A 26,214-nucleotide genomic window follows, 5' to 3' on the forward strand; every position below is an offset into this window, starting at 1 on the left:
TGCAGTAACTGCAACTGAAGAAAATGGTAGCAAAATCTACTAACACAACAACGAGCGATGCTTGCTTTAGACAAGGAACGCCTTCGGACTCCAGACAGGGCTGTAAAGAGTCTAGAAATACAAGCAAGAGTAAACAGGAGGAGGAACAAGAGGAAGCTGGAGGAGGAGTTTGCAGAGGATGAAGATAATTCATCCTATGGACCTGGAATGCACTAACAAGTTAATCCAATCTTTGTCGCTCGATTCCCACAACTTTGATTTTCTCATACTAATTACATGTTTTCTAAGGATCTTACAAACATATTTGTTTCAAACTTTCAGTAAATGTTACACAGTACCTTTTGCATAATTTAACACAGCCTTTTTCCAAAAAACTGTATATTTTTGAATATATAAATAAAAAATTGCAAAAAAATGTTGTGAATTTTCATTACAATTGAAAAAAAATCATCTTTAATAACTGAACTAAAATTTTGTAAAATCCCTGTGTTAAGTTGTAGCCCATATTCCAATAAATAATCTGTAAAAAGTTCAACTTCCTACCTCAAATACTTTGTGAGGAAAGATGTAATTTATAAGCGTTATTTTAACATTGCAAGTATAGGGCGTTCCGGAGCCCCTTAATGCAAGTGGAGAATCATTTGGTCACACATGTGGTGTACATAATTGATGCTACCAAATAAAAATTAATCCTGTGGAGAAATCAGTTTCGAGTTGATGACGTGAAAATTTTCCCATAACTCAAGGCAGTCATTTCTGGACAAGATACAACTGAATACATTTCAGTAATTGAAATATTTCATCAGGAGTTCTCATAGAAATTGCAAGACAGTGATGACTGAAGATGGATTTCTATTTACTTGTCATACCACCTTTGCTTTATGCTCCTCATGTACTTCATTATTCCTAACTTGAGGTGATACACGTACAGTGGAGCACCCAGCTCAACAACTTATTTGTCGAATCCAGGAATTTTCAAGACTTTTATAAAATGTTACCTCAAGAGCTATATCCCTGACTGCACAGATAAACTGCTACAGTTATTTCAATATTTGGCTGAACAACATTTTTTCTTGTCTTATAAAATTGGTGAAGTGCTGCCAATGCTTGGGTTTAACAAATTATAATCTGTAGTTCTGCTCACTGTATTAGCACTATATAATGTATTTATTTAATCAAGTAATAAAAGTAATTGCATTGGTAGAAAAATAGAAAGCAAAAAATAGGCACACATGATAAACACTTGCTTGTAAAGGATGCTGCAATATTTTCCCGCATGAGTTGCCTTCAGCATGTAGCCATCTAACTCACAGCTTCTCACAAAAGTGCAGAATTGGGGGAAATTTAAACACTGAGCAGACTCGACTGCACTCCTGGACTGTGAGCATGCTTCAGAAGGGCAAATGTTAGGCAGGCCTGACTTACAATGTCTGCCCAAAAAGTTCCAAGACTGATTTTATTTCTGGCATATAAGTGAAGTCAATGCAGTAACTACAGTGGCTGCTTCAATTAACAACTGTAAACAACATAAGTGCATTTGACCAGTCGGTTGTGAGCAGGCAGCATTAAATGATGGACGTGTGTCTTCAGTGTGTCAATGTTGTGTCACAAAACACAATGGAGCAACATCTCTAAAACAAATATTCAAGAGATTCTCAAGAATGTTCTGAAGAACAGAAACACCTGGGAAGGTTTGTACCACACACCGTGACTTCCAAAAAAGCAATGATGTGTGGGTGCCTTCCATGGCTTGGTTGAAATGCAAAATGTGGACACTTCTTTTTTGGAAAAAATCATCATAGCCCCCAGTAGCTGAGTGGTCAGTGCGACAGAATGTTTATCCTAAGGGCCCGGGCTCGATTCCTGGCTGCATCAGAGATTTTCTCTGTTCAGGGACAGGGTGTTGTGTTGTTCTAATCACCATCATTTTATCCCCATCGACACACAAGTCGCCGAAGCGGCGTCAAATCGAAAGACTTGCACCAGACGAATGATCTACCCGACAGGAGGCCCTAGTCACACGACATTTACATTTCTCTATCATGGCATCATGGGTGACAATTCTGGAAAAAATCATCACGGGTGATGAGACATGGTGTTGTCTATACAAACTTACCGCAAGATGACAAACTACAAAAATTCACATAATGGGGCAAGGTTTGACAACATAACTGACACTGAAGCTTTTCTGATAGTTTCACGTGGTTGTATGAGCATTCTGTGTGTTGTATTCAAGGAAGGGGGAGGGTGGAGGTTGGCAGGAGATATCATAGAACACCTGAAACATCAAAACCATGATCTTAACTTTCTTGAAACTTTCTGGACTGATGAGGTAAATGATTTTAATATACAAGGGTGATCTCAAAAGTAAGGCCTCCAATTTAAAAATAAAAATAATAATAATAATAAAGAAATGATATGAATATAATAGAGGGAAACGTTCCACGTGGGAAAAATATATCTAAAAACAAAGATGATGCGACTTACCAAACAAAAGCGCTGGCACGTCGATAGACACACAAACAAACACAAACATACACACAAAATTCTAGCTTTCGCAACCAACGGTTCCTTCGTCAGGAAAGAGGGAAGGAGAGGGAAAGACGAAAGGATGTGGGTTTTAAGGGAGAGGGTAAGGAGTCATTCCAATCCCGGGAGCGGAAAGACTTACCTTAGGGGGAAAAAAGGACGGGTATACACACACACATATCCATACACACATATACAGACACAAGCAGACATATTCAAAGGCCTTTGAATATGTCTGCTTGTGTCTGTATATGTGTGTATGGATATGTGTGTGTGTGCGAGGACGGGTATACACACACACATATCCATACACACATATACAGACACAAGCAGACATATTCAAAGGCCTTTGAATATGTCTGCTTGTGTCTGTATATGTGTGTATGGATATGTGTGTGTGTGCGAGTGTATACCTGTCCTTTTTTCCCCCTAAGGTAAGTCTTTCCGCTCCCGGGATTGGAATGACTCCTTACCCTCTCCCTTAAAACCCACATCCTTTCGTCTTTCCCTCTCCTTCCCTCTTTCCTGACGAAGCAACCGTTGGTTGCGAAAGCTAGAATTTTGTGTGTATGTTTGTGTGTCTATCGATGTGCCAGCGCTTTCGTTTGGTAAGTCACATCATCTTTGTTTTTAGATAATAATAAAGAAACATTTATTTACAATAAATTGTACATAGGTATGAAGCTTGAACATTTTTTTTCTATTTTCCCACATAATCACCATTTTGATCAATGCATTTTTGTAAATGCTGTAGCAGATTTTGTATGCCCATGTCATCCTAGCCTGCTACACCTCATCTTTCACCTCGTCATTGTCACTAAAGCACCTTCCAGCCAAGTGTTCTTTCAGCTTGGGAAACTGGTAGTAGTCACTGGGTGCGAAGTCCAGACAATACAATGGATGGGTGTGGCAGAAGATACACAGTTTGATGGGCAATGTTGGGGATGAGCACTGTCGTGAGAAGGCTTACATCTTTACTCAGTATTCCACTTCATCATTTCTGAATAATTCATCTGAGTTTTCCTTACGTCTGGCAACACCTGTCAGCATTTATTCTTGTATCAGGAACCGTGAAGATGACCAACAATATCCTATTTTGATCCCAAAACATAGCTGCCATGACTTTACCATGAGATTGTGTGTGTGTGTGTGTGTGTGTGTTTTTTTTTTTTTTTTTTTTTTTTTTTTTTAACTTTCTTGGCTTGGGTGAATTGGCATGCTGTCACATGTGTTATTGTTGTATGGTCTCAGGTACAAAGTGGAAAGCCCAGGTTTCATCACCCATGACTATTGAATCCAAAAGGTTGTCCTTTTCATCTGCATAGCATTGAAGAAATTGGCAGGAAGTTCCAATGCATTGCCCTTTGTGGTCTTCAGTCAGCGTTTTTGGGACCCATCTTGCACGCATCTTCTGAAATTTCAGCGCTTCAATCGAAGTCCAGTACATGGTGCTTCGAGAAACCTCAGGAAGAACATTGCAGTGCTCATTGAGAGTGATCCGCCAATCTCGAAGCACAATTTGTTCAACCTTTGTCAGTGTCTCTTTGGGGAGTGATGGTCTCCCGCTTCTTTCCTAGACATGAATTTGAGCACGACCACCTGCAAACTCTCTGCACCTCTTGCAAACATTTCTGACATCTGTATATGACATTACATTCATTTCCATCAAATGTTGATGAATGTTGATTCGTTTAACACCTTTTGCACACAAAAACCTAATAATTGTGTGAACTTTGTATCTGGTGGTAGTGGATGACGTGAGCTCCATTACAACTAGCTGCCAAGCCAAGAATGAAAGCTCCAGAGGATTTGCGGTGGTTTCTGTAGAGCGTGGAGGGAGCAAGGAACAATACAAGGTGGGCAACCATCATGCAAACAGTTTCCCTGCGGCCCCACTGCTTTGAAGACCTTACTTTGGTATGAGGGTTCGTATCATTCGTGTTATGGTGTTGACAAGCAGCAGACATTATTGGAAGCTGTGGTTCAGGAGAAATGCATGTTGTAGCAAAAGAAGTGGGAGTAACAAATTCACAGATGAATAATTGCCCCATCTCTTTCTTGTATCCTGAGTCAAGTTTATTTATTTTTACTTATTCTAATTTGTACTTCATGTCCGCCCCCGGTAGCTGAGTGGTCAGCGTGACAGACTGTCAATCCTAAGGGCACGGGTTCGATTCCTGGCTGGGTCGGAGATTTTCTCCGCTCAGGGACTGGGTGTTGTGTTGTCCTAATCATCATCATTTCATCCCCATCGACGCGCAAGTCGCCGAAGTGGCATCAAATCGAAAGACTTGCACCAGGCGAGCGGTCTACCCGACGGGAGGCCCTTGTCACACGCCATTATTATTATTATTATTGTACTTCTCAGCTCTGTTGAATTTGCTCCTATTTAAATGCTTGGAGCAATTACCTCCTGCCCCCTCCCCCCCAACATTTTTCTCAATTAATTACCATTAACAATCATAGAATTAGGGTATTACCTCTGCTAGGAGGACGCAGCATAGGTGGCTTTGCCCATGGCTCTGTTGCGTGCCGGCCAGGCAAACGGAGCGGTGGTAACTGGACTATTTTATCTCCACCTGAAGCAGTCACTGGACCCAGAGTTGTGTTGGGAGATGCCTTTGCACTCCCACGTCTCTCACTGTTTTGCTGATCTACAGTAAAAATTTAATAAATCAGAGACTAAAGCTATATGACAATCATCGTCATTTTGTTTCTATATTAATAGCTACAGAACAAGATAATATCAGTGTAAAGGCAAAATGAAGTGTAAAATGTAGTACAGCTCATAAAAAAATAAGGCAACATATTAAATACTACACACATCAAAAGAAGTTTTGCATCACCCCACGCCTATTAGATGGAGGGAGTCCGACAGCCGATCAGTTCCAGTCATTCCACCAGGAAGTGGGTACACGGCTCGTGTTGTCTGTAGCTCAACTGTGCCTAGACAGTCAATACCACAGTTCGATTGTGTCCGCATTGTTGCTTTGTGCCAGGAATGGCTCTCAACAAGGGAAGTGTCCTGGCATCTGGCAGTGAACCAAAGCAATGTTGTTCGGACATGGAGGAGATACAGAAAAACAGAAACAGTCGATGACATGCCTCGCTCAATCCGCCCAAGGGCTACTACTGCAGTGGATGACTGCTACCTATGGATTATGGCTTGGAGGAACCCTGACAGCAATGCCACCATGTTGAATAATGCTTTTTGTGCAGGCACAGGATGTCGTGTTGCGACTCAAACTGTGCGCAATAGGCTCCATGATGCGCAACTTCACTCCCAACGTCCATGGTGAGGTCCATCTTCGCAACCACGACACCATGCAGCATGGTACACATGGGCCCAACAACATGCTGAATGGACTGCTCAGGATTGGCATCATGTTCTCTTCACTGATGAGTGTTGCATATGCCTTCAACCAGACAATTGTCAGAGATGTGTTTGGAGGCAACCTGGTCAGGCAGAATGCCTCAGACACACTGTCCAGCGAGTGCAGCAATGTGGAGGTTCCCTGATGTTTTAGGGTGGCCGACATATGCTGCTGGTGGTCATGGAAGGCGCCGTAATGGCTGTATAATACGTGAATGCCATCCTCTGACCGATAGTGCAACCATATCGGCAGCATACTGGCGTGGCATTTGTCTTTGTGGACAACAATTCATGCCCCCATCATGCACATCTTGTGATTGACTTCCTTCAGGATAAGAACATCACATGACTAGAGTGGCAAGCATGTTCTCCAGACATGAACCCTATTGAACATGCCTGGGATAGATGGAAAAGGGCTGTTTATGGACAACATGACCCACCAACCACTCTGAGGGGTGTACCGTATTTACTCGAATCTAAGCCGCACTCGAATCTAAGCCGCACCTAAAAAATGAGACTCAAAATAAAGGAAAAAAAAAATTTCCTGAATCTAAGCCACACCTGAAATTTGAGACTCGAAATTCAAGGGGAAAGAAAAGGTTTAGGGCGCATCTCCAAATCGAAGCAAAGTTGGTCCATTGTAACATGGAACACAATTTAGGTCGAATGAATGATGATACAGCTACAGTAGTTTGGTTCGAGACGTAAGCTTCCCAGTTAAGCTTTACCAGCTAGCCATTGCTATGCGTCAGGCGCTCCGTCTGTATTTATACGGGTACCCTTCCTTCTTCACGTGCTTCGTCTGGTTTGAATCAATTGCTTATTTTCCTTTAACCTGATAAGTGCCGTTTTCTTTGTTATAGGTGTTTACGTCACTCTAAGCTGAAAATGCATTACTGTACTGTGTCATGCATTTTTTGTCGCATTCTGATAGTGCATGGCATAACATAACATAACATGGCTTGCTTTTGTGCGTGCTACCGCCACTTACAATTTAAAAAAAAGAGGAATCGTCTCATTAGCGAAACAACGGCAAGAGAGTGCTATTTGTTGTTACTTACACTGCTGCTTTCTTTGATAATTATCAACAAGAACCAAATAATAGAATGCATAAGATAGAACATGTTCTGAACGAGAGTTAGGCGAAAATTTTTCTGCATTTGAAAATCTTTGCGGCCGCTTCTTTAGTACATCAAATTCTGCACAGAAATTAGAGTCACCTTAGATTTAAAAATCTAGTCAGTTGCCATGCTTCATTTCTGACTGTATCATTATTAGACATAACAATAATACGAATATAAACACGACACGATACGTATATTCTTCCGCGTTTGCTGTTGTCTGACTCTAGTTTCGTAGTTTATAAGGCAGACAGGATTTAAATGAGACAGCAGCAAACACGAAAGAATACATGGCAAAATTTCATCAGGTTCCTATGAGCAACCATCTCTTCTCACAGGTAGGAAAAAATTCAGAACGTAGAGTTGGCCATATTGACAAACATCCCAAACAGTCTTGCTAGTCGGATTTTCGTAGTACATTGAAATTCTGCTACATTCGAAGATGAACTATACGGAATTTGTATTTACTTCGTTGGATTATGTATGAAAATGCAGTGATCGAAACTCGGGGTGGAGAAAAAAAGCTCATCTTCCGCCTTTTTTTTAAATTTATTTACTGACGCAGAGGTTTTGGCGCCAGTATTTATCTTTGCGCCTACAAAGCATGCCTGTGTAGCACTACATATATTTGACGGCAGAAGTTAGTTGTGGTGGCACCTACCAACATTTTTCAGAACTTCCACTTGCTTTGCACTCGATTCTAAGCCGCAGGCGGTTTTTTGGATTACAAAAACCGGAAAAAAAGTGCGGCTTAGATTCGAGTAAATACGGTATGTTGAATGACCATTGAGGAATGGGTCAATCTGGACCAACAGTGCCTTGATGAACTTGTGGATAGTACACCATGATGAATACAGGCATGCATCAATGCAAGAGGACATGCTACTGGGTATTAGAGGTACCGGTGTGTACAGCAATCTGGACCACCACCACTGAAGGTCTCGCTGTATGGTGGTATAACAAGGAATGTGTGGTTTTCATGAGCAATAAAAAGGGCAGAAATGATGTTTATGTTGATCTCTGTTCCAATTTTCTGTACAGGTTTCGCAACTCTCAGAACCGAGGTGATGCAAAACTTTTTTTGATGTGTGTAGTTTCCAAGATATGTATTAAATTTCAAGTTCAACTGCTCAAAAAGAAAAAGAAAAAGGAAAGAAAAGAAAAAAAAACCTTACATGCTGTCAACAATTTTTCCAGTAAAACACTCATGAGACACCCTCACATAATAAGCAATTTCTCAAACAGAAACAGAAGGTATATCAGTGGAACTTTCTTTCAACCTTTCGTGACAAATATTCAAACGTGCATAACAACAATGGAAATTGCTGGATGTAAAGATAACCACTCAACTGTATCAGAGTAATGCGTTGCACATACATATATATCAGAAAACAGTGTTTACTAGCTTTCAAGCTCTGGCACTTTTTCTAACAAAATAACATACACTCACACACAACCACAGAGACACCTAAATGCACACTCTTGTGGCTATGAAAATGACTGCCCAGTTTGTGAAATTAAACAGAGTAACTAAAGGTCAATGAACTGACTACGAAAAGCATCCAGTTGTAACACCAAAAATGCAGGATGCATGGCACCTGCTACCGAGATATAACTCTTTTTTTGGAATTGTATGTAAATATTTGTAATTTAAATGCTTTCTTTTAATAAGTAAGGACACTGCTTCACTGTATGTGTACATTTAGGTAGAAGCCTGTTGCCGTTTCATTGTATTTATTTGTGTTTTACTGTGAAACTTATAAGCTCTGGGAAAAAGCCAAAGGAATTATTATTTGCATCGACTAGCAACGATAATAGCAGTAGGGAGTTGTTGTGCAGAGCGCGCGGAGAGAGCGAGAGACGGGTTCCAGTGCTTGTAGTGTGCGGAAGTGTGGTGTTAACGCTCTCGCAGTAGAGAGCACCATTTTCGGCAGCATCATCTAGGCGTGCCAGCCAGATGTATGGAGCAGGAGTACGGACAGTGGACGGGCGGAAGAGGATGTATTAATTACGATTGCCTGTTCGTATGATTAGCCATGGCTCCACAACATGCTACCGTCTTCAACAACAGCAACAGTTCCAGCAACACAGTTTCGTCGTCAGCTCTGAGTTTCGTTGTATGCACAGCACTGAAGTAAGACTGTTCATTGGTAGAAAGTATTAATGGCTAACCCAGCAGCACAACTGAATGTGATTTGATAGATAAGATTTATTTAAATGATAATCAGTTAAATTCAGGGTGATTGTGTGCTCATTGCCCCCAGACATTGTTACCAAGCAGGATTCTTGTTCATTTTTTTTCTAATATGCTAACTGAGTGTCATAAGAAACAAATTGAATAGTTACAGCCAGTTTATTAATGAATAATTTCTCTTTTAAGAATTTTAGCCTCAGTCTACTTTCAATTAACTGTTGTACAACAGAGGCTTCAGTATATGACTAAAGTAAAGCAATTTCATTTTTCAAGTTTGAGAATCAATCACTGGAAAAAATCCAAATCTAAAGAAATGCACAAATTAAGTGTGTGGAATATTATTTATTTTACATATAGCTTGGAGCTCATGGGTTTAATAATACATATTTTTCTTTCCCATCATCTTGTACAGGATTTTGGATGTAAATTGCCCTAGTGTGCTGGCGACCGTTAATTACTTCCTTTTCGTTCATTAGTGTAACTTTGGATTCTTGATCAGTGGTATCCCTTTCTGTCCAGTGTTGTTCATGAGTGAATGCACAAAATAACTTTCATTTTCCAAATTATAGCCCTATTCGGTTTAATTACTTTTATTTTTAGTAGACTTTCCATCAGAAGGGTCGGTTGTACACTTTCCTATCACTTCTTCAGGAAAGATAGCCTTATACAATTAGAAAAACTCCATTAAGCATACACACGATCTACGGTCATATTTTATATCGCAAGCAGGATAGGCTGATTAGTAAGAGAGAGGTTACACAGTCAATTGGAAATATTTTTTGCGAGGGAAAACTGCCTCTGAAAAAAAGCTGAAGTTGGAGAAAGAAAGTATCTTAAGCAAATGCATAAGACTGAATGGTGAAGTAAGGGGTGAAGCTGGCAGAATAGATACAAATCAGATAGATAAAAAAATAGATAAAAAATCTACTCACCAAGCAGCAGCAGGAGAACACACATAAAACAGATATTATGTATGCAAGCTTTCGGAGCCAATGGCTCCTTCTTCTGACACAAGGGTTAAATGGGAAGGAAGAGGGGTGAAGGAAAGGGACTGGTGAGGTTCAGGCGAAGGTGTGTGGTTTGAGGTTTTCGGGCAGAAAAGTCACCAAGAACCATGGGTTAGGGGAGACTTACCATCCAATAAATAGATACAAAGGTTTCTGCTTGGAATCCCACTCTCTCCCAAGTCAAACAATAGAGAGACATGGTTAAACCTACTTTTCTGTCCATTGGTAATTATTATTCACTATCAATATCTTCTGATGTTTGTCATCTGTGGTTGTGTGGTGGTGACAGTTGTCTACAGAGTGTGTGTGTGTTGTCTTTTTACATATGCCCCACATAGCAAGATTGTAAATTTAACCTGCACAGCGACCTCTCATTGCGATCTCTTTTGAAAATGACAGGGTGTGCACCTGTCTAAATGTTGGCTGTTGTTAAGGATGTCACTCAACTGCATTTCTACAATTTGTTTGAATATTTTAGATGCTGGAAGAAACTCAAGTTCCACGTTGTTTACTTATAAGGGGAGGAAATGTAACATTGTTTGCAGAAGTTACATAAACTTCAGAGTACAAGAGTGTGACTGTAATGTTCACTTTCGTCTTTGATTTGGAGTCAAGACCATACTATTGTTTCCATGCTTGCCAAAGTTGAGCATCATATGAATTCTAATTGCAAGATATGCAATGGTTTTGCTCTTGTTCACAAAAGGATCCATTATGCTTCCTGACAGTTGGGTTTTGTTTCCATAGAATTAATTTGGCTTCATCTGGTGATTGCTTCAAATAGCTGAAGGGTACTCCTTGTCACAGTCTGACTTGGAATTTCATTCTAAAACTTTGAAGCATTCACGTACGTTTTAATCTTCACATGGCTCAGAGTCTAACATTACATCTCAATGTTCTGTGATCCATCTCACAGAGAAAGCTATGGACTATGCAGATTTGTATGAGCTAGGGAAAGGTTTAGACTTTGTGCCAGCTGTGAAGTGTTTAACTTTAACTGTTGTTGATTTTATAAGTTCTGTGGAAGAGGCTGTTTTTTAACACTTTGGAGACCAGCCACTTAGAAGAATACTGGGCCTAGGAAACCAGCCATTTATGCCATCTTTTAAAGCATTACTGGCATATATGTAATTGCTGTGTCTTCAAGAGTAATACACACTAAAGAAGGCCTAAGATTCAAGATTTATTTTTCATATTCACTTTAGTTCTTTGATAGATAACAAATTTTGAAATAAAGAAGACAGGAAGTATAATTATCCTCAAAAGAAAAAAGTCCGAGTTGAGTTATTGTGCAATTTCTTCCTCTTGGACCCCCAAAATTTCTTGCTCAATCAACATACAAGATGTATTTGTAACAGAATTACAGCAAACTATGAAACCTAATGAATACACACATGAAATTGTGTCAGTGTGGTCATACTGGTTCAGCCACTCACAATAGCAGCTGTTACGTTCACTAATGTTTCTTTCACTAATGTTTCTTTTGAAATAATTTTAGAAATTGACAACAGAAGGCAGCACCAAAGAAGCAGTGGATCGCAAGATGTCTGTATATTGTTCTCATATGAAATGAGTCCAGTTTTCTAGCAACAAGTGGCTCACGCTTTGATAAAATTGCAGCCTGAACTATACTTGGGCACGATCTTTTTTAACACAAAGCTGCAGCCTGAGCTATGCTCAGGTTCGGTTTCTGAAGTGTTAAATTACCTCCTGATACTGCCAAGGAGGTTAGAAGAGAAGCGCGCTGCATGCTGACTGGGACACAATCACCCAAGGTTAATATTACAGCAGCTGAGAGTGCTGCTTTGTGTTCACTCAGTTGAATCCTGACATTGTTACCTTACCTGCAGGCAAGTGCAATGCCACATTTATGTTGCACAAGCAGGGAGTGCATTAAAAAGCTGTATTGTTTACAGTCTGAACCAATGTACCATGGACTCACTGCCGACCTGACAAAAAGGGTTGAGAAAGAGACTAACAATCTCCTGAAGAAAAGAACCTTGTTGGAAGAGACTATCAAGTGTTGCCACTCTTACTGTACTGTTCCCACTAGATTATATGGCATTCTGAAGATCCACAAGGATGGGGTTCCTCTTAGGCCTACTGACTGTAACATTAGTGCTCCAGCATACTGTTTAATGAAACATCTTGTAACTCTGTCGAGCTCACTAGTAGGCTGGTGAGTACACCATATTAAAAGCTCAGCAGAGTTCGTATGTTTATTAGTGGGGTTTGCATTTGAATGATTCTGTCATTGAGTAAGTTTTAATGTAGTCTCTCCCTTCATTTCCATTCCTCTGTATGATTAGTTAAGGTTAATTAGGGGTAGACAGATGGCTGTTTGTCTGCGTAGCACAACAAGAACCTATTTTGACATGTGTTGGCCTCCACTTAGTTTTATTGAGTGATCAGGTACATGAACAGACAGATGGAATTGCGATGGGTAGCCCTTCATCACCTTTTATTGGCAATCTGTTTATGGAAGATTTTGAGGCACATACTCTGTAGTTCATTTATTTATTTCTTACTCTATTGATCCAACTGTGATAACTCACAAGGATACAGAGTGTGTCAGAAAACACTCCATACGTAGGTAGTATTAAAGCAGTCAATCATACAGAAATAATACTCCATGCTTGGATTACATATATGTGGTAAGAATGACAGATTACAGCAAACATTAGACACAGAAAGTGAAAAACAAATACAAAACCAGTGAAAAGAACTATGAATATTGCATTTGTATGGTACCTCCATCACTGCTCAACTTACACTATGGCAGGGGCGGGCAAACGCAGCACGCGGCTCATGACCACACAGCGCTGCACGTGTGCTGCTCGCGTGCAATCGTCGAACGGGACAGTGCCGACAGCCTGCAGGTTGCGGCAGTGTAGTGCCAGGCTAAGCTGCGGACGTTGAAGCGAAGCGACCACTACGTAGTGAACGTTGTATTTCAATAACCGGAAAATGCCGAGTGAATCAAGGAAAAGGAGAAGTGGAGATTTGCTATCTTTTAAAAAGGAATGGGAGAATCATTTGTTCTGTGTGGTAAAACGTGAAAATTGGAAATGTATAATATGTGACAGTATTGTCGCTGGTGAGCAGAGGTTTAATATTGAACGCCATTATAATAAATTTCAGTATGTTGCCGTTCTTAGCACAATAAAAGAGGAATTTCTCAAGCGATTTGGGGATATATCTTACTTATCCGAAGGTTTTGAATAGTTCTCGAGAGAATCTGGTTTCTGTAGATGATATTCATCTCAGTTTGCAAATGGAATTAATAGATCTACAGTGTAATTCTCGTCTGAGAGACAAGTTCCTTTTGGCAAGACGTGTAATAGATTTTTATCACGACTTTCCACAGCAAGAGTTTCCTCGTCTCCATCGTGAAGCCATGAAGATAGTCAATGTTGGGCTTGACAGACTTTTGTGAGAGATTTTTTTCTGTTATGAAAATTAATAAGTCTCGGTTAAGAGCAAACATCAGTAATGAAAATTTACGTAACTGTTTGCGTTTGTCTGTATGTAGAAATTTTGTTCCAGACATAAAACGTATTGTAAACTCCACCTGTGATAATTAAATAAAACGTATCGTAGGTAATAGGTCCTCTTTCAAACCATGATTTCTGTCAAGCACTCCTACTAACCTTATTCCTTCATTTAATAAAGCAGGCCAGGAAACAAAATGCATTACAGAGGAAGAAGCGGAGAGACGGTATGGTGGGGAGGGGTGAGAAGCGAGTGGCCAGCTTGCCCCTGTGTGCACGCAGAACACCTGTTAACTGCACACGTGCATGTGCACCGCACACATGCAGAATTCCTGCCCGCCCCTGCACTACGGTATACCATACTCAAAATTTCTGGTCCAGATCTATTAGGTTTTATCATTGTAGCTAAAAAAAAACTCTTCCAAACTGTAAAACGACCTTTCCAGCACAAATTGCTTCAGATGCTCCCTAAAAGAGGAATGGTTATCAAATTTGCTTTTAATATCTGGAGGGAGAGCATTAAAAAGTTTTGCACCAGAGAATTGAACACCTTTTGCACCACAGTCAGGTTTTTACAATCATTGTGGAAATCGTGCTTTCTCCTAGTATCATATCCATGGTATTCACTATTTCTTTTACAAACCCAGTGTTTTTGCTGATGAAACACATAAGAGAAAATATGTAGTGGGAAGTAACAGTAAGAATTTTTATTTCCCGGAAAAAGTTTCTACAACTACAACTCTAGTCTTCATTATTCTTACAACACACTTTTGGGCCAAGACTATTTCATTTGCAAGTGATTGATTTCCCCAAAATATAATACCATATGTTACAAGAGAATGAAAATATCCATAGTATGCTACTTTCATTATGTTTATATTTCTGCTCTTGGAGAAAAAGTGTAGGGCAACTTGGAGAAAAGTGTGGGGCAAAAATCAATGAGCTGAGTCTCTTCTTAAGATTTATTATACGATGAGACCAGTTTACTCTGAGGTCAATTAGAAAATGTAAAAACTTCATTGTTTCAACTCTTTCAATTGACTCTGTGCCATACCTCACAGTTAACTCATCCTCAGTTATAGTAGTTGCAGTGAACTGAATATAGTTAGCCTTATTAAAGTTCAGTGAGAGTCCACTGATGCTAAACCATTTAATTAAATCAATAAGAATATTCTTAACAGATCTTTGAAGATCTTCACATGTATGACCATCAATCATAATTGAGGTAGGTCATTTATAAATATGTGGAACAGTAAAGGACCAAGAATCAATCCGTGGGGCACTACACATTTAATCATTCTAGACTCGGATGAAACCAGGCCACTACAGATGTCATCAGTACCATTTACTACTACTTTCTATCTTTCAGATATTATTCTGATCCCTTACTTGCTACACCACTTATTCCTAATAGGTCTGCTTTCTGTAATAGGATTTGGTGGTTCACAGTGTCAACAGCTTTTGACAAGTCACAAAATAACCCTATTGTTACCATTTTTGTCATTAATTGAATCCAGAACTTTATTTGTGAAAGCATAGATTGCTTGTTCAGTTGACAGACCCTTTCAGAAACTAAACTGACTTTTGATGAGGAATGTTATATTTATCAAGTTGTTCCAAAATTCTCATATACACAAGCTTTTCCATAATCTTTGAAAAAGCTGTTAGAGAGGAAACTGATCTGTAATTTGTGACTTTGGTTTTGTCACCTTTCTTGAAAAGGGTTTTACAGCAGCTTATCTGAATCTGCCAGGCACAGTTCATTGTTGTAAGGATGCATTGAAAATGTGGCTAAGTACATCATTAACAGAAGCACAGCTCTGTTTTAGTAAATTGTTAGAGATATTGTCTACCCCAGTGGAATATTTATTCTTGAGAGAGATAATTGTTCTTTTAATTTCAGATGCTGTGACAGGTCTGATATGAATATTACCTGTATTTTTGGATATAATCTTTTGCATATGACTCAGAACTTCATTAACAGAGCCCTTGCAGCCTGTTTGTTCAGAAACTGACAAGAAGTGGTTGTTGAAAATATTGGCTATGTTTTCAGGATCATGTATTAGATTTCCTTCATGTATAATTTTGAGTTCTTCAAAACTTCTTATGGTTTTTCCCTGTCTCCCTTCTAACAATATTCCAAATAGTCTTCATTTTGTTATGAGAGTTATCAATTTCTTGCTCATAATACAATGCTTTTCACTTCTGTATTACCTTCGTTAGTGTCTTTCAGTACATTTTATAATGGCCAGTTTTCATTGTGTCCTTAAACATTCTAACTGCAATGTAAAGTTCCTTCTTTGTTTTACATGATTGTTTAATTCCCTATGTGATTCAGTGTTTGGTTTGATGATGTATCAGTATTGCTTCTAACAAACTTTTTTTTTGGAAGACCTCTTCAAAGATGGCTGAGAACTCATTTATGAATATATTAAATTTTGCACTAACCTCATCTACCCTGTATATTGGGCTCCAGTCCATCTGTTGCAGTTTGTTTTTAAAACTTCCAGTGCATCACTAGTCATTGATCTAGCAGATTTCCAGGAGGGTATTAATTTCTTGAGGGGTGTACTGTCATGCAGAGTGAGAAGTAGTCCATCATGGTCAGATAGTCCATTCAAGGCAGGGGTGACAGTAAAGCTATGATATGTACTTAAATCTATAAATATATCTAAAAACAGAGATGATGTGACTTACCGAACGTAAGTGCTGGCAGGTCGATAGACACACAAACAAACACAAACATACACATGAAATTCAAGCTTTCGCAACAAACTGTTGCCTCATCAGGAAAGAGGGAAGGAGAGGGAAAGACGAAAGGATGTGGGTTTGAAGGGAGAGGGTAAGGAGACATTCCAATCCCGGGAGCGGAAAGACTTACCTTAGGGGGAAAGAAGGGGTATACGGTCGCACACACACACATATCCATCCGCACATACACAGACACAAGCAGACATTTGTAAAGGCAAAGAGTTTGGGCAGAGACGTCAGTCGAGGCGGAAGTACAGAGGCAAAGATGTTGTTGAAAGACAGGTGAGGTATGAGCGGCGGCAAATTGAAATTAGCGGAGATTGAGGCCTGGTGGGTAACGAGAAGAGAGGCTATACTGAAGGGCAAGTTCCCATCTCCGGAGTTCTGACAGGTTGGTGTTAGTGGGAAGTATCCAGATAACCCGGACGGTGTAACACTGTGCCAAGATGTGCTGGCCGTGCACCAAGGCATGTTTAGCCACAGGGTGATCCTCATTACCAACAAACACTGTCTGCCTGTGTCCATTCATGCGAATGGACAGTTTGTTGCTGGTCATTCCCACATAGAAAGCTTCACAGTGAAGGCAGGTCAGTTGGTAAATCACGTGGGTGCTTTCACACGTGGCTCTGCCTTTGATCGTGTACACCTTCCGGGTTACAGGACTGGAGTAGGTGGTGGTGGGAGGGTGCATTGGACAGGTTTTACACCGGGGGCGGTTACAAGGGTAGGAGCCAGAGGGTAGGGAAGGTGGTTTGGGGATTTCATAGGGATGAACTAAGAGGTTACGAAGGTTAGGTGGCCAGCGGAAAGACACTCTTGGTGGAGTGGGGAGGATTTCATGAAGGAAGGATCTCATTTCAGGGCAGGATTTGAGGAAGTCGTATCCCTGCTGGAGTTTACCTATAATCTCTGTAACGCTTTCACGATTACTAAATGATCCTGTAACGAATCACGCTGCTCTCCTTTGGATCTTCTCTATCTCTTCTATCAACCCTATCTGGTACGGATCCCACACTTGTGAGCAATATTCAAGCAGTGGGCGAACAAGTGTGCTGCAACCTCCTTCCTTTGTTTTCAGATTAAATTTCCTTAGGATTCTTGCAATGAATCTCAGTCTGATCGACGATCAACTTTATATGATAATTCCATTTTAAATCACTCCTAATGCCTACTCCCAGATAATTTATGGAATCAACTGCTTCCAGTTGCTGACCTGCTATATTGTAGCTAAATGATAAAGGATCTTTCTTTCTATGTATTCGCAGCACATTACATTGAGATTAAATTGCCATTCCCTGCACCATGCGTCAATTCGTAGCACATCCTCCTGCATTTCAGTACAATTTTCCATTGTTGCAACCTCTCGATATACCACAGCATCATCCGCAAAAAGCCTCAGTGAACTTCCGATGTCATCCACAAGGTCATTTATGTATATTGTGAATAGCAACGGTCCTATGACGCTCCCCTGCGGCACACCTGAAATCACTCTTACTTCGGAAGACTTCTCTCCATTGAGAATGACATGCTGTATTCTGTTATCTAGGACCTCTTCAATCCAATCACACAATTGGTCTGATAGTCCATATGCTCTTACTTTGTTCATTAAACGACTGTGGGGAACTGTATCAAATGTCTTGCGAAAGTCAAGAAACACGGCATCTACCTGGGAACCCATGTCTGTGGCCCTCTAAGTCTCGTGGACGAATAGCGTGAGCTGGGTTTCACACGATCGTCTTTTTCGAAACCCATGCTGATTCCTACAGAGTAGATTTCTAGTCTCCAGAAAAGTCATTATACTCGAACATAATACATGTTCCAAATTCTACAACTGATCGACGTTAGAGATATAGGTCTATAGGTCTGCACATCTGTTCGACGTCCCTTCTTGAAAACAGGGATGACTTGAGCCCTTTTCCAATCCTTTGGAACACTATGCTCTTCTAGTGACCTACGGTACACCACAGCAAGAAGGGGGGCAAATTCCTTCGCATACTCTGTGTAAAATCGAACTGGTATCGCATCAGGTCCAGTGGCCTTTCCTCTTTTGAGCGATTTTAATTGTTTCTCTATCCCTCTGTTGTCTATTTCGATATCTACCATTTTGTCATCTGTGCGACAATCTGGAGAAGGAACTACACTGCAGTCTTCCTCTATGAAACAGCTTTGGAAAAAGACATTTAGTATTTCGGCCTTTAGTCTGTCATCCTCTGTTTCAGTACTATTTTGGTCACAGAGTGTCTGGACATTTTGTTTTGATCCACCTACCGCTTTGACATAAGACCAGTTAGTTCCAGGTACCCTGTAAATAGCCACTACTATTACTTGGGAGCTATCTACTGTAACTTCTATTGCACATGCTTCAAACAGTTGCTCTAAACAGTATTTCCTTACATGTACAGCTCTCAATATGACATTATTTTTAACAAAAATAGCTGCACCACCTCTTTCCTTGCTGTCCTTAGAGTAGTAGCTTGCAATGTTGTAGTTAGATTCTAAATGTAATAAGTTAATGCCATTTGTGACATGATGAGCATTGTTTATACAATTTCTGTCATTTATATTAACTGATAGCTGACCTACTTTGCTGCTAAGTTCCCTAATGTTTTGATGAAACATGGACAGGTTAGACTCGTTTGTAGAGGTGTCACTTATCTTTGGTGCTTCTTGCTCTTTGTATCTGTAGTTAAAAATACTTTCTGACTAGATGTGTGCACTACTTTCCATCTGCTTGCTGCTCCTTGTGCAGTCTGTTTGGCTGTTGTGTTTACTTCTGTTGCTGCTGGTACTTCTTTTTCTTTTTCTTTTTCTTTTTCTTCTTCTTCTTCTTCTTCTTCTGCAGGTGATGTTATGCCTAAAAAATTCTTTGTGTATTTGTTGAATGTGGCTTCCACTTCATGGTGATGATCAAGTGGTGAAGTTATTTTTGGAGCTTGCAAAATTTGTTTCATTCACCTCCGTATTGGCTTGAACCATTTTGTAATTTGCATCTATTTTAATATTTGATTGTTACTTTCTGCTTTAATATTTGACCGTTACAGTTCATAATTTGGAACTGACTGATGGCTTTACTGTCTGCTGCTCACCAAAAATGCTCTGTGATTAGGATTCAATTGGCACTTGTCCTAGTTTCTTCACTGTCCTGTGAAATACAAGTAAATATTTTATCAGCAAGTACCTCCTTTTCTGATGCATTTAAGTGAAGACCAAGAGCTGTATAGAACCTGTGTCATCAAATGGTTCAAATGGCTCTGAGCACTATGGGACTTAACATCTGAGGTCATCAGTCCCCTAGAATTAGAACTACCTAAACCTAACTAACCTAAGGACATCACACACATCCATGCCCGAGGCAGGATTCGAACCTGCGACCATAACAGTTGCATGGTTCTGGACTGAAGCGCCTAGAACTGCTCGGCCACCATGGCCGGCCCTATGTCATCATCATCACCATCATTTAAGACTGATTATGCCTTTCAGCATTCAGTCTGGAGCATAGTTCCCCTTATAAAATTCCTCCATGATCCCCTATTCAGTGCTAACATTGGTGCCTCTTCTGATGTTAAGCCTATTACTTCAAAATCATTCTTAACTGAATCCGGGTGCCTTCTCCTTGGTCTACGCCGACTCCTCCTACCCTCTACTGCAAAACCCATGAGTCTCTTGTGTAACCTTGCTTCTGCCATGCGTGTAACATGACCCCACCATCTAAGCCTGTTCGCCCTGACTGCTACATCTATAGAGTTCATTCCCAGTTTTTCTTTGATTTCCTCATTGTGGACACCTTCCTGCCATTGTTCCCATCTACTAGTACCTGCAATCATCCTAGCTACTTTCATATCCGTAACCTCAACCTCATTGATAAGGTAACCTAAATCCACCCAGCTTTCGCTCCCATACAACAAAGTTGGTCGAAAGATTGAACGGTGCACAGATAACTTAGTCTTGGTACTGACCTCCTTCTTGCAGAAGAGAGTGGATCGTAGCTGAGCGCTCACTGCATTAGCTTTGCTACACCTCGCTTCCAGTTCTTTCACTATTTTGCCATCCTGTGAGAATATGCATCCTAAGTACTTTAAACTGTCCACCTGTTCTAACTCTGTTCCTCCTATTTGGCACTCAATCCATTTATATCTCTTTCCCACTGACATTACTTTCGTTTTGGAGATGCTAATCTTCATACCATAGTCCTTACATTTCTGATCTAGCTCTGAAATATTACTTTGCAAACTTTCAATCAAATCTGCCATCACAACTAAGTCATCCTCATATGCGAGACTGCTTATTTTGTGTTCACATATCTTAATCTCACCCAGCCAGTCTATTGTTTTCAACATATTACCCATAAATAATCTGAACAACAGTTGAGACAGGTTGCAGCCTTGTCTTACCCCTGAAACTACTCTGAACCATGAACTCAATTTACCGTCAACTATAACTGCTGCCTGACTATCTATGTAAAGACCTTTAATTGCTTGCAAAAGTTTGCCTCCTATTCCATAATCTTGTACAACAGACAATAACTTCCTCTTAGGAACCCGGTCATATGCCTTTTCTAGATCTATAAAGCATAGATACAATTCCCTGTTCCACTCGTAACACTTCTCCATTATTCGCTGTAAGCTAAAGATCTGGTCCTGACAACCTCTAAAAGGCCTAAACCCACACTGATTTTCATCCAATTTGTCCTCAACTAATAGTCGCACTTTCCTTTCAACAATACCTGAGAAGATTCTACCCACAACACTGATTAATGAGATACATCTGTAGTTGTCACAATCTTTTCTGTTTCCATGTTTAAAGATTGGTGTGATTACTGCTATCGTCCAGTCTGATGGAACCTGTCCCGACTCCCACACCATTTCAATTATCCTGTGTAGCCATTTAAGACCTAACATTCCACTGTATTTGATGAGTTCTGACTTAATTTCATCCACCCCAGTCGCTTTATTCCACTGCAATCTACTGACCATTTTCTCCACTTCCTCAAATGTGATGCTATTTCCATCATCATTCCTATCCCATTGTACATCGAAATCTGAAACGTTACTGATCTTATTTTCACCTACATTGAGCAACTCTTCAAAATATTCCCTCCATCTGCCCAAGGATATTCCCTCCATCTGCCCAAGGCATCAACAGGATTCACCAGCAGTTTTCTTGACCTGTCCAAAATACTTGTCATTTCCTTCTTACCTCCCTTCTGAAGACTGCTAATTAAACTCCTGAATGGTTTTCCAGCAGCTTGACCCAAAGTCTCCAACCTGTTTCCAAAGTCTTTCCAAGATTTCTTCTTGGATGCTGCAACTATCTGTTTGGCTTTGTTTCCTTCTTCAACATAACTTTCTCTGCCTACCTGAGTTCTAGTATGCAGCCATTTTTGATAAGTTTTCTTTTTCCTTTTACAGGCTGCCTTGACTGTGTCATTCCACCAAGCTGTTTGCTCCATCCTACCTTTACACACTACTGTTCCAAGACATTCTTTACCTACTTCTAGTACTGTGTCCCTGTACCTTGTCCATTCCTTTTACAATGACTGTAATTGACTACATTCAACTAGCTGGTACCTTTCTGAGATCCCTGTTATGTACTTGTGCCTGATTTCCTTATCCTGAAGTTTCTCCACTCTTATCCCCCTACATATGGACCTGACCTCCTGCACTTTCGGTCTCACAATACCAATTTCACTGCAGATTAAATAGTGATCAGTGTCATCAAAGAATCCCCTGAATACAAGTGTGTCCCTTACAGCCTTCCTGAATTCCTGATCTGTTATTATATAGTCAATGACAGATCTGGTTCCCCTGCCTTCCCACATATACCGGTGTATATAATTGCGTAGGCTTCCGCGGCCAGAGTCAGTCGACATAAAAGTTTTCTGGGTTTGGTACCGCGTCATAATGTAAAAACTACTGCTGCTATAGAAAAGCCAACGTTTCGGCCACGATTGCAGCGGCCTTCTTCTGGGCCGCTGCAATCGTGGCCAAAACGTTGGCTTTTCTATAGCAGCAGTAGTTTTTACATTATGACGCGGTACCAAACCTAGAAAACTTTTGTGTATACCGGTGAATGTTCTTATGTTTAAAAAAGGAGTTTGTGATTACTAAGCCCATACAGGCACAGAAATCCAAGAGTTATTTCCCGTTCCTGTTGGCCTCCATATCCTCTCCAAATTTACCCATAACCTTTTCATACCCTTCTGTTCGATTTCCAATCCTGGCATTAAAATCACCCATGAGCAGAACACTGTCCTTGTCCTTTACTCTAACAACTACATCACTGAGTGCCTCATAAAAACTATCCATCTTATCTTGATCTGTCCCTTCACAATGTGAATATACTGACACTATCCTAATTTTTTGCTAGAAACTGTCAAATCTATCCACATCAGTCGTTCGTTTACATAACTTATTGCAACTACGCTGAGTTCCATTTCTTTCCTGATGAAAAGCCCTACACCCCACTGTGCTATTCCTGCTTTGACTCCTGACAGGTAGACCTTGTAGTCTCCCACTTCCTCTTCTTTCTCACCCCTTACCCGAATGTCACTAACAGCTAAAACGTCCAACCCCATTTTACTTGCTGCCTCTGCCAGCTCTACCTTCTTCCCAGAGTAGCCCCCACTGATATTAATAGCTCCCCATCTCGTTACCATTCATTTGCCGAGTTGTATCTTAGGAGTCCCTGGTTTGTCAATTAGAGGTGGGACTCCGTCACCTCCAAAGGTCCGAGTCATTTTGCTCTGATTGTTGCCAGCATCATATTTAAAGTACCAGGGAAGCAGGTTGCTAGCCTTACTTGCCCCGGGTCCCATTGAGTTTTACCTCTAACGGTTGAGGGACTAACCGGTAGATTTGGTAGTCTTTGCCGTCTGAGCACAAAGGTGACCACGACTGATAATATGTCCGAGATACCCAGCCTTATTCCAAAGTAACTGGTATCCTGACTGTCAGGACCACTTATTTGGCCGCTCATACGTTGCCCATGGTTCATGAACTAGGACATGACAACAGGAACGCACACCATGAACCTGTGTTACAAAATATTTATGTCTATAACATCAACATTCCAGAAATGAGCATATATCCATGAAACACTTGCTTACAAAACAAATTTTATGGTTCACTGATGACCAACTCGGTAAATCATGATGCTGTGGGACATTCACAATGAGTACATTTATATGAGTTAAATTATTTAGACATTATTTCAGTTCTGTGTTAGCCTTGTAAGTCCCATGTCTATAAACATTGTTGGATCCTCCCATCAATACAACAAAATCATCCTTAGTCAAACTAGTTACTTCACTTAATTTTTTTAGGTTTGTTAGTTCACATAATGGAGCACCAGGCTTCACATATTCAGATACCTTGATGTTGTATTTTTCTGTTAACACTGCAGAAATTCACTGGCTATGACTATCTGCTAACACACAGACTTTTTCATATTTTGCGATTTTCACACTTGGAATATCAACTACTAATTGTCTGTTTACTTTTTACGATTCATTTCCCAACTTTTTGGTTTCGGTTGGCATGGTCATTGAATCTTCAGTAGTGAACACAATCAAGTTTTTATGCACTCGACATTGACTGTTTTTATGCGCTAAAGATGTACTGTTTTTAGACACGGAAGTTTCAATGATATTTTGAAATTGTACACCCTGGAAACAGTTTTCTTCTGTTTTTCACTTGCCTGCTGAGGCTGAATCTTCTTGGTTCATCAGTGACTCACATTTTCCAGATTAAAGTTTCTTTATGTCCAGTTTTAGAGTGCCAATTATATGTTGAAAACTGGAAATATGTTCATTTAGCTTTGAAATTTTGTCCTTACAATTTACACATGTTTTCTTTTTACCTTTTTCCATGGCAATACACAATTTACTTTTATGCTTGCTGCCTTGTTCTTGCCACTGACACCTGTGTGCTTTTTTCAGATGTGCTGATCATTCTTTTGTTGTTTGGTCTTGTGGAAGTGAGAATTTAAACAGCTTTTTGGAATATCTGAATTAAATTCACCCGAATATCTGCTTCATACAGCTCACAGAAAATGATGGCTGCCTTCCCTTCCTTGATGTGTTCGTCAAGAAGAAGGAAGATGGTACAGTAGGACATGCCATTTACAGGAAGCCAATGCACAACTATTTGTAACTTCAGGCTAGTAGTTGTCGCCCTCCAGCACAGTGTGAAGGAATACTTCATACTTGGTTTGTACGTATCACGTCACCTCAGATCATGAAAGTTTGTCAGCTGAGTTGACTCGCTTCAAAATCACCTTTACCAGAATGGTTATAATGAAAGACAGATTAAAGCAAGGCACCTAAGTCTACAGCCTTTTTGCCTTATACAGTTAGCATTTCCAACAATATTGGTCATAATCTGCAAAAGCATGGTGTGAACTGTATTTTTTGAGCACCATCTAAGATTAGAACCCTTTTATGGACTGCAAAGGATGTCCTCAGTTTACATATGCCAGGTCTCTAATGTATGTCTTGTAGTTGGGCCTGTCATACACTGGTCAGACTATCAGGCCTGTGGACAACCAGTGTACTGAGCATAAGTGTCACACACACTTACAATGTCTGAGGAGATCTGCTGTTACAAAACACTCCCTTGGTACTGGCCATGTGATTAAATTAGCAAACTGCCTTATAAATAGAGATGGAGCTTCTCCCTTAATTTCTGCTTGGAATCCTGCTTTCTCACTGGTCAAACAACAGTGATACAGGGTTAATGCTACCTGCTCACCTGTTGATAACTGTTGTTGTTGTTGTTGTGGTCTTCAGTCCTGAGACTGGTTTGATGCAGCTCTCCATGCTACTCTATCCTGTGCAAGCTTCTTCATCTCCAAGTACCTACTGCAACCTACATCCTTCTGAATCTGCTTAGTGTATTCATCTCTTGGTCTCCCTCTACGATTTTTACCCTCCACGCTGCCCTCCAACGCTAAATTTGTGATCCCTTGATGCCTCAAAACATGTCCTACCAACCGATCCCTTCTTCTAGTCAAGTTGTGCCACAAACTTCTCTTCTCCCCAGTCCTATTCAATACTTCCTCATTAGTTACGTGATCTACCCACCTTATCTTCAGCATTCTTCTGTAGCACCGCATTTCGAAAGCTTCTATTCTCTTCTTGTCCAAACTGGTTATCGTCCATGTTTCACTTCCATACATGGCTACACTCCATACAAATACTTTCAGAAACGACTTCCTGACACTTAAATCTATACTCGATGTTAACAAATTTCTCTTCTTCAGAAACGATTTCCTTGCCATTGCCAGTTTACATTTTATATCCTCTCTACTTCGACCATCATCAGTTATTTTACTCGCTAAATAGCAAAACTCCTTTACTACTTTAAGTGTCTCATTTCCTAATCTAATCCCCTCAGCATCACCCGATTTAATTTGACTACATTCCATTATCCTCATTTTGCTTTTGTTGATGTTCATCTTATATCCTCCTTTCAAGACACTGTCCATTCCGTTCAACTGCTCTTCCAAGTCCTTTGCTGTCTCTGACAGAATTACAATGTCATCGGCGAACCTCAAAGTTTTTACTTCTTCTCCATGAATTTTAATACCTACTCCGAATTTTTCTTTTGTTTCCTTTACTGCTTGCTCAATATAAAGATTGAATAACATCGGGGAGAGGCTACAACCCTGTCTCACTCCTTTCCCAACCACTGCTTCCCTTTCATGCCCCTCGACTCTTATAACTTGCCATCTGGTTTCTGTACAAATTGTA

The 26,214-nt window shown here is 40.3% G+C and overlaps 1 protein-coding gene across 3 annotated transcripts in view; it reads right to left on the reverse strand.

Annotated features, from left to right (window-relative positions):
- LOC124618800 (ADP-ribosylation factor-like protein 13B) overlaps positions 1-26,214 on the reverse strand; it is a 201,748-nt gene that overhangs the window by 28,304 nt on the left and 147,230 nt on the right. For 2 of the 3 annotated variants that reach the window (XM_047145379.1, XM_047145377.1), the window contains one exon: positions 5,010-5,183. The exons of the other annotated variant lie outside the window; for it this stretch is intronic. In XM_047145379.1, the coding sequence (XP_047001335.1) occupies positions 5,010-5,183 (174 nt within the window). The remainder of the gene's footprint in view (positions 1-5,009; positions 5,184-26,214) is intronic. 3 annotated transcript variants of the gene reach the window in all.

Source organism: Schistocerca americana, chromosome 1, assembly GCF_021461395.2.
Source record: "Schistocerca americana isolate TAMUIC-IGC-003095 chromosome 1, iqSchAmer2.1, whole genome shotgun sequence".
In the NCBI taxonomy this organism is placed as follows: Eukaryota; Metazoa; Arthropoda; class Insecta; order Orthoptera; family Acrididae; genus Schistocerca; species Schistocerca americana.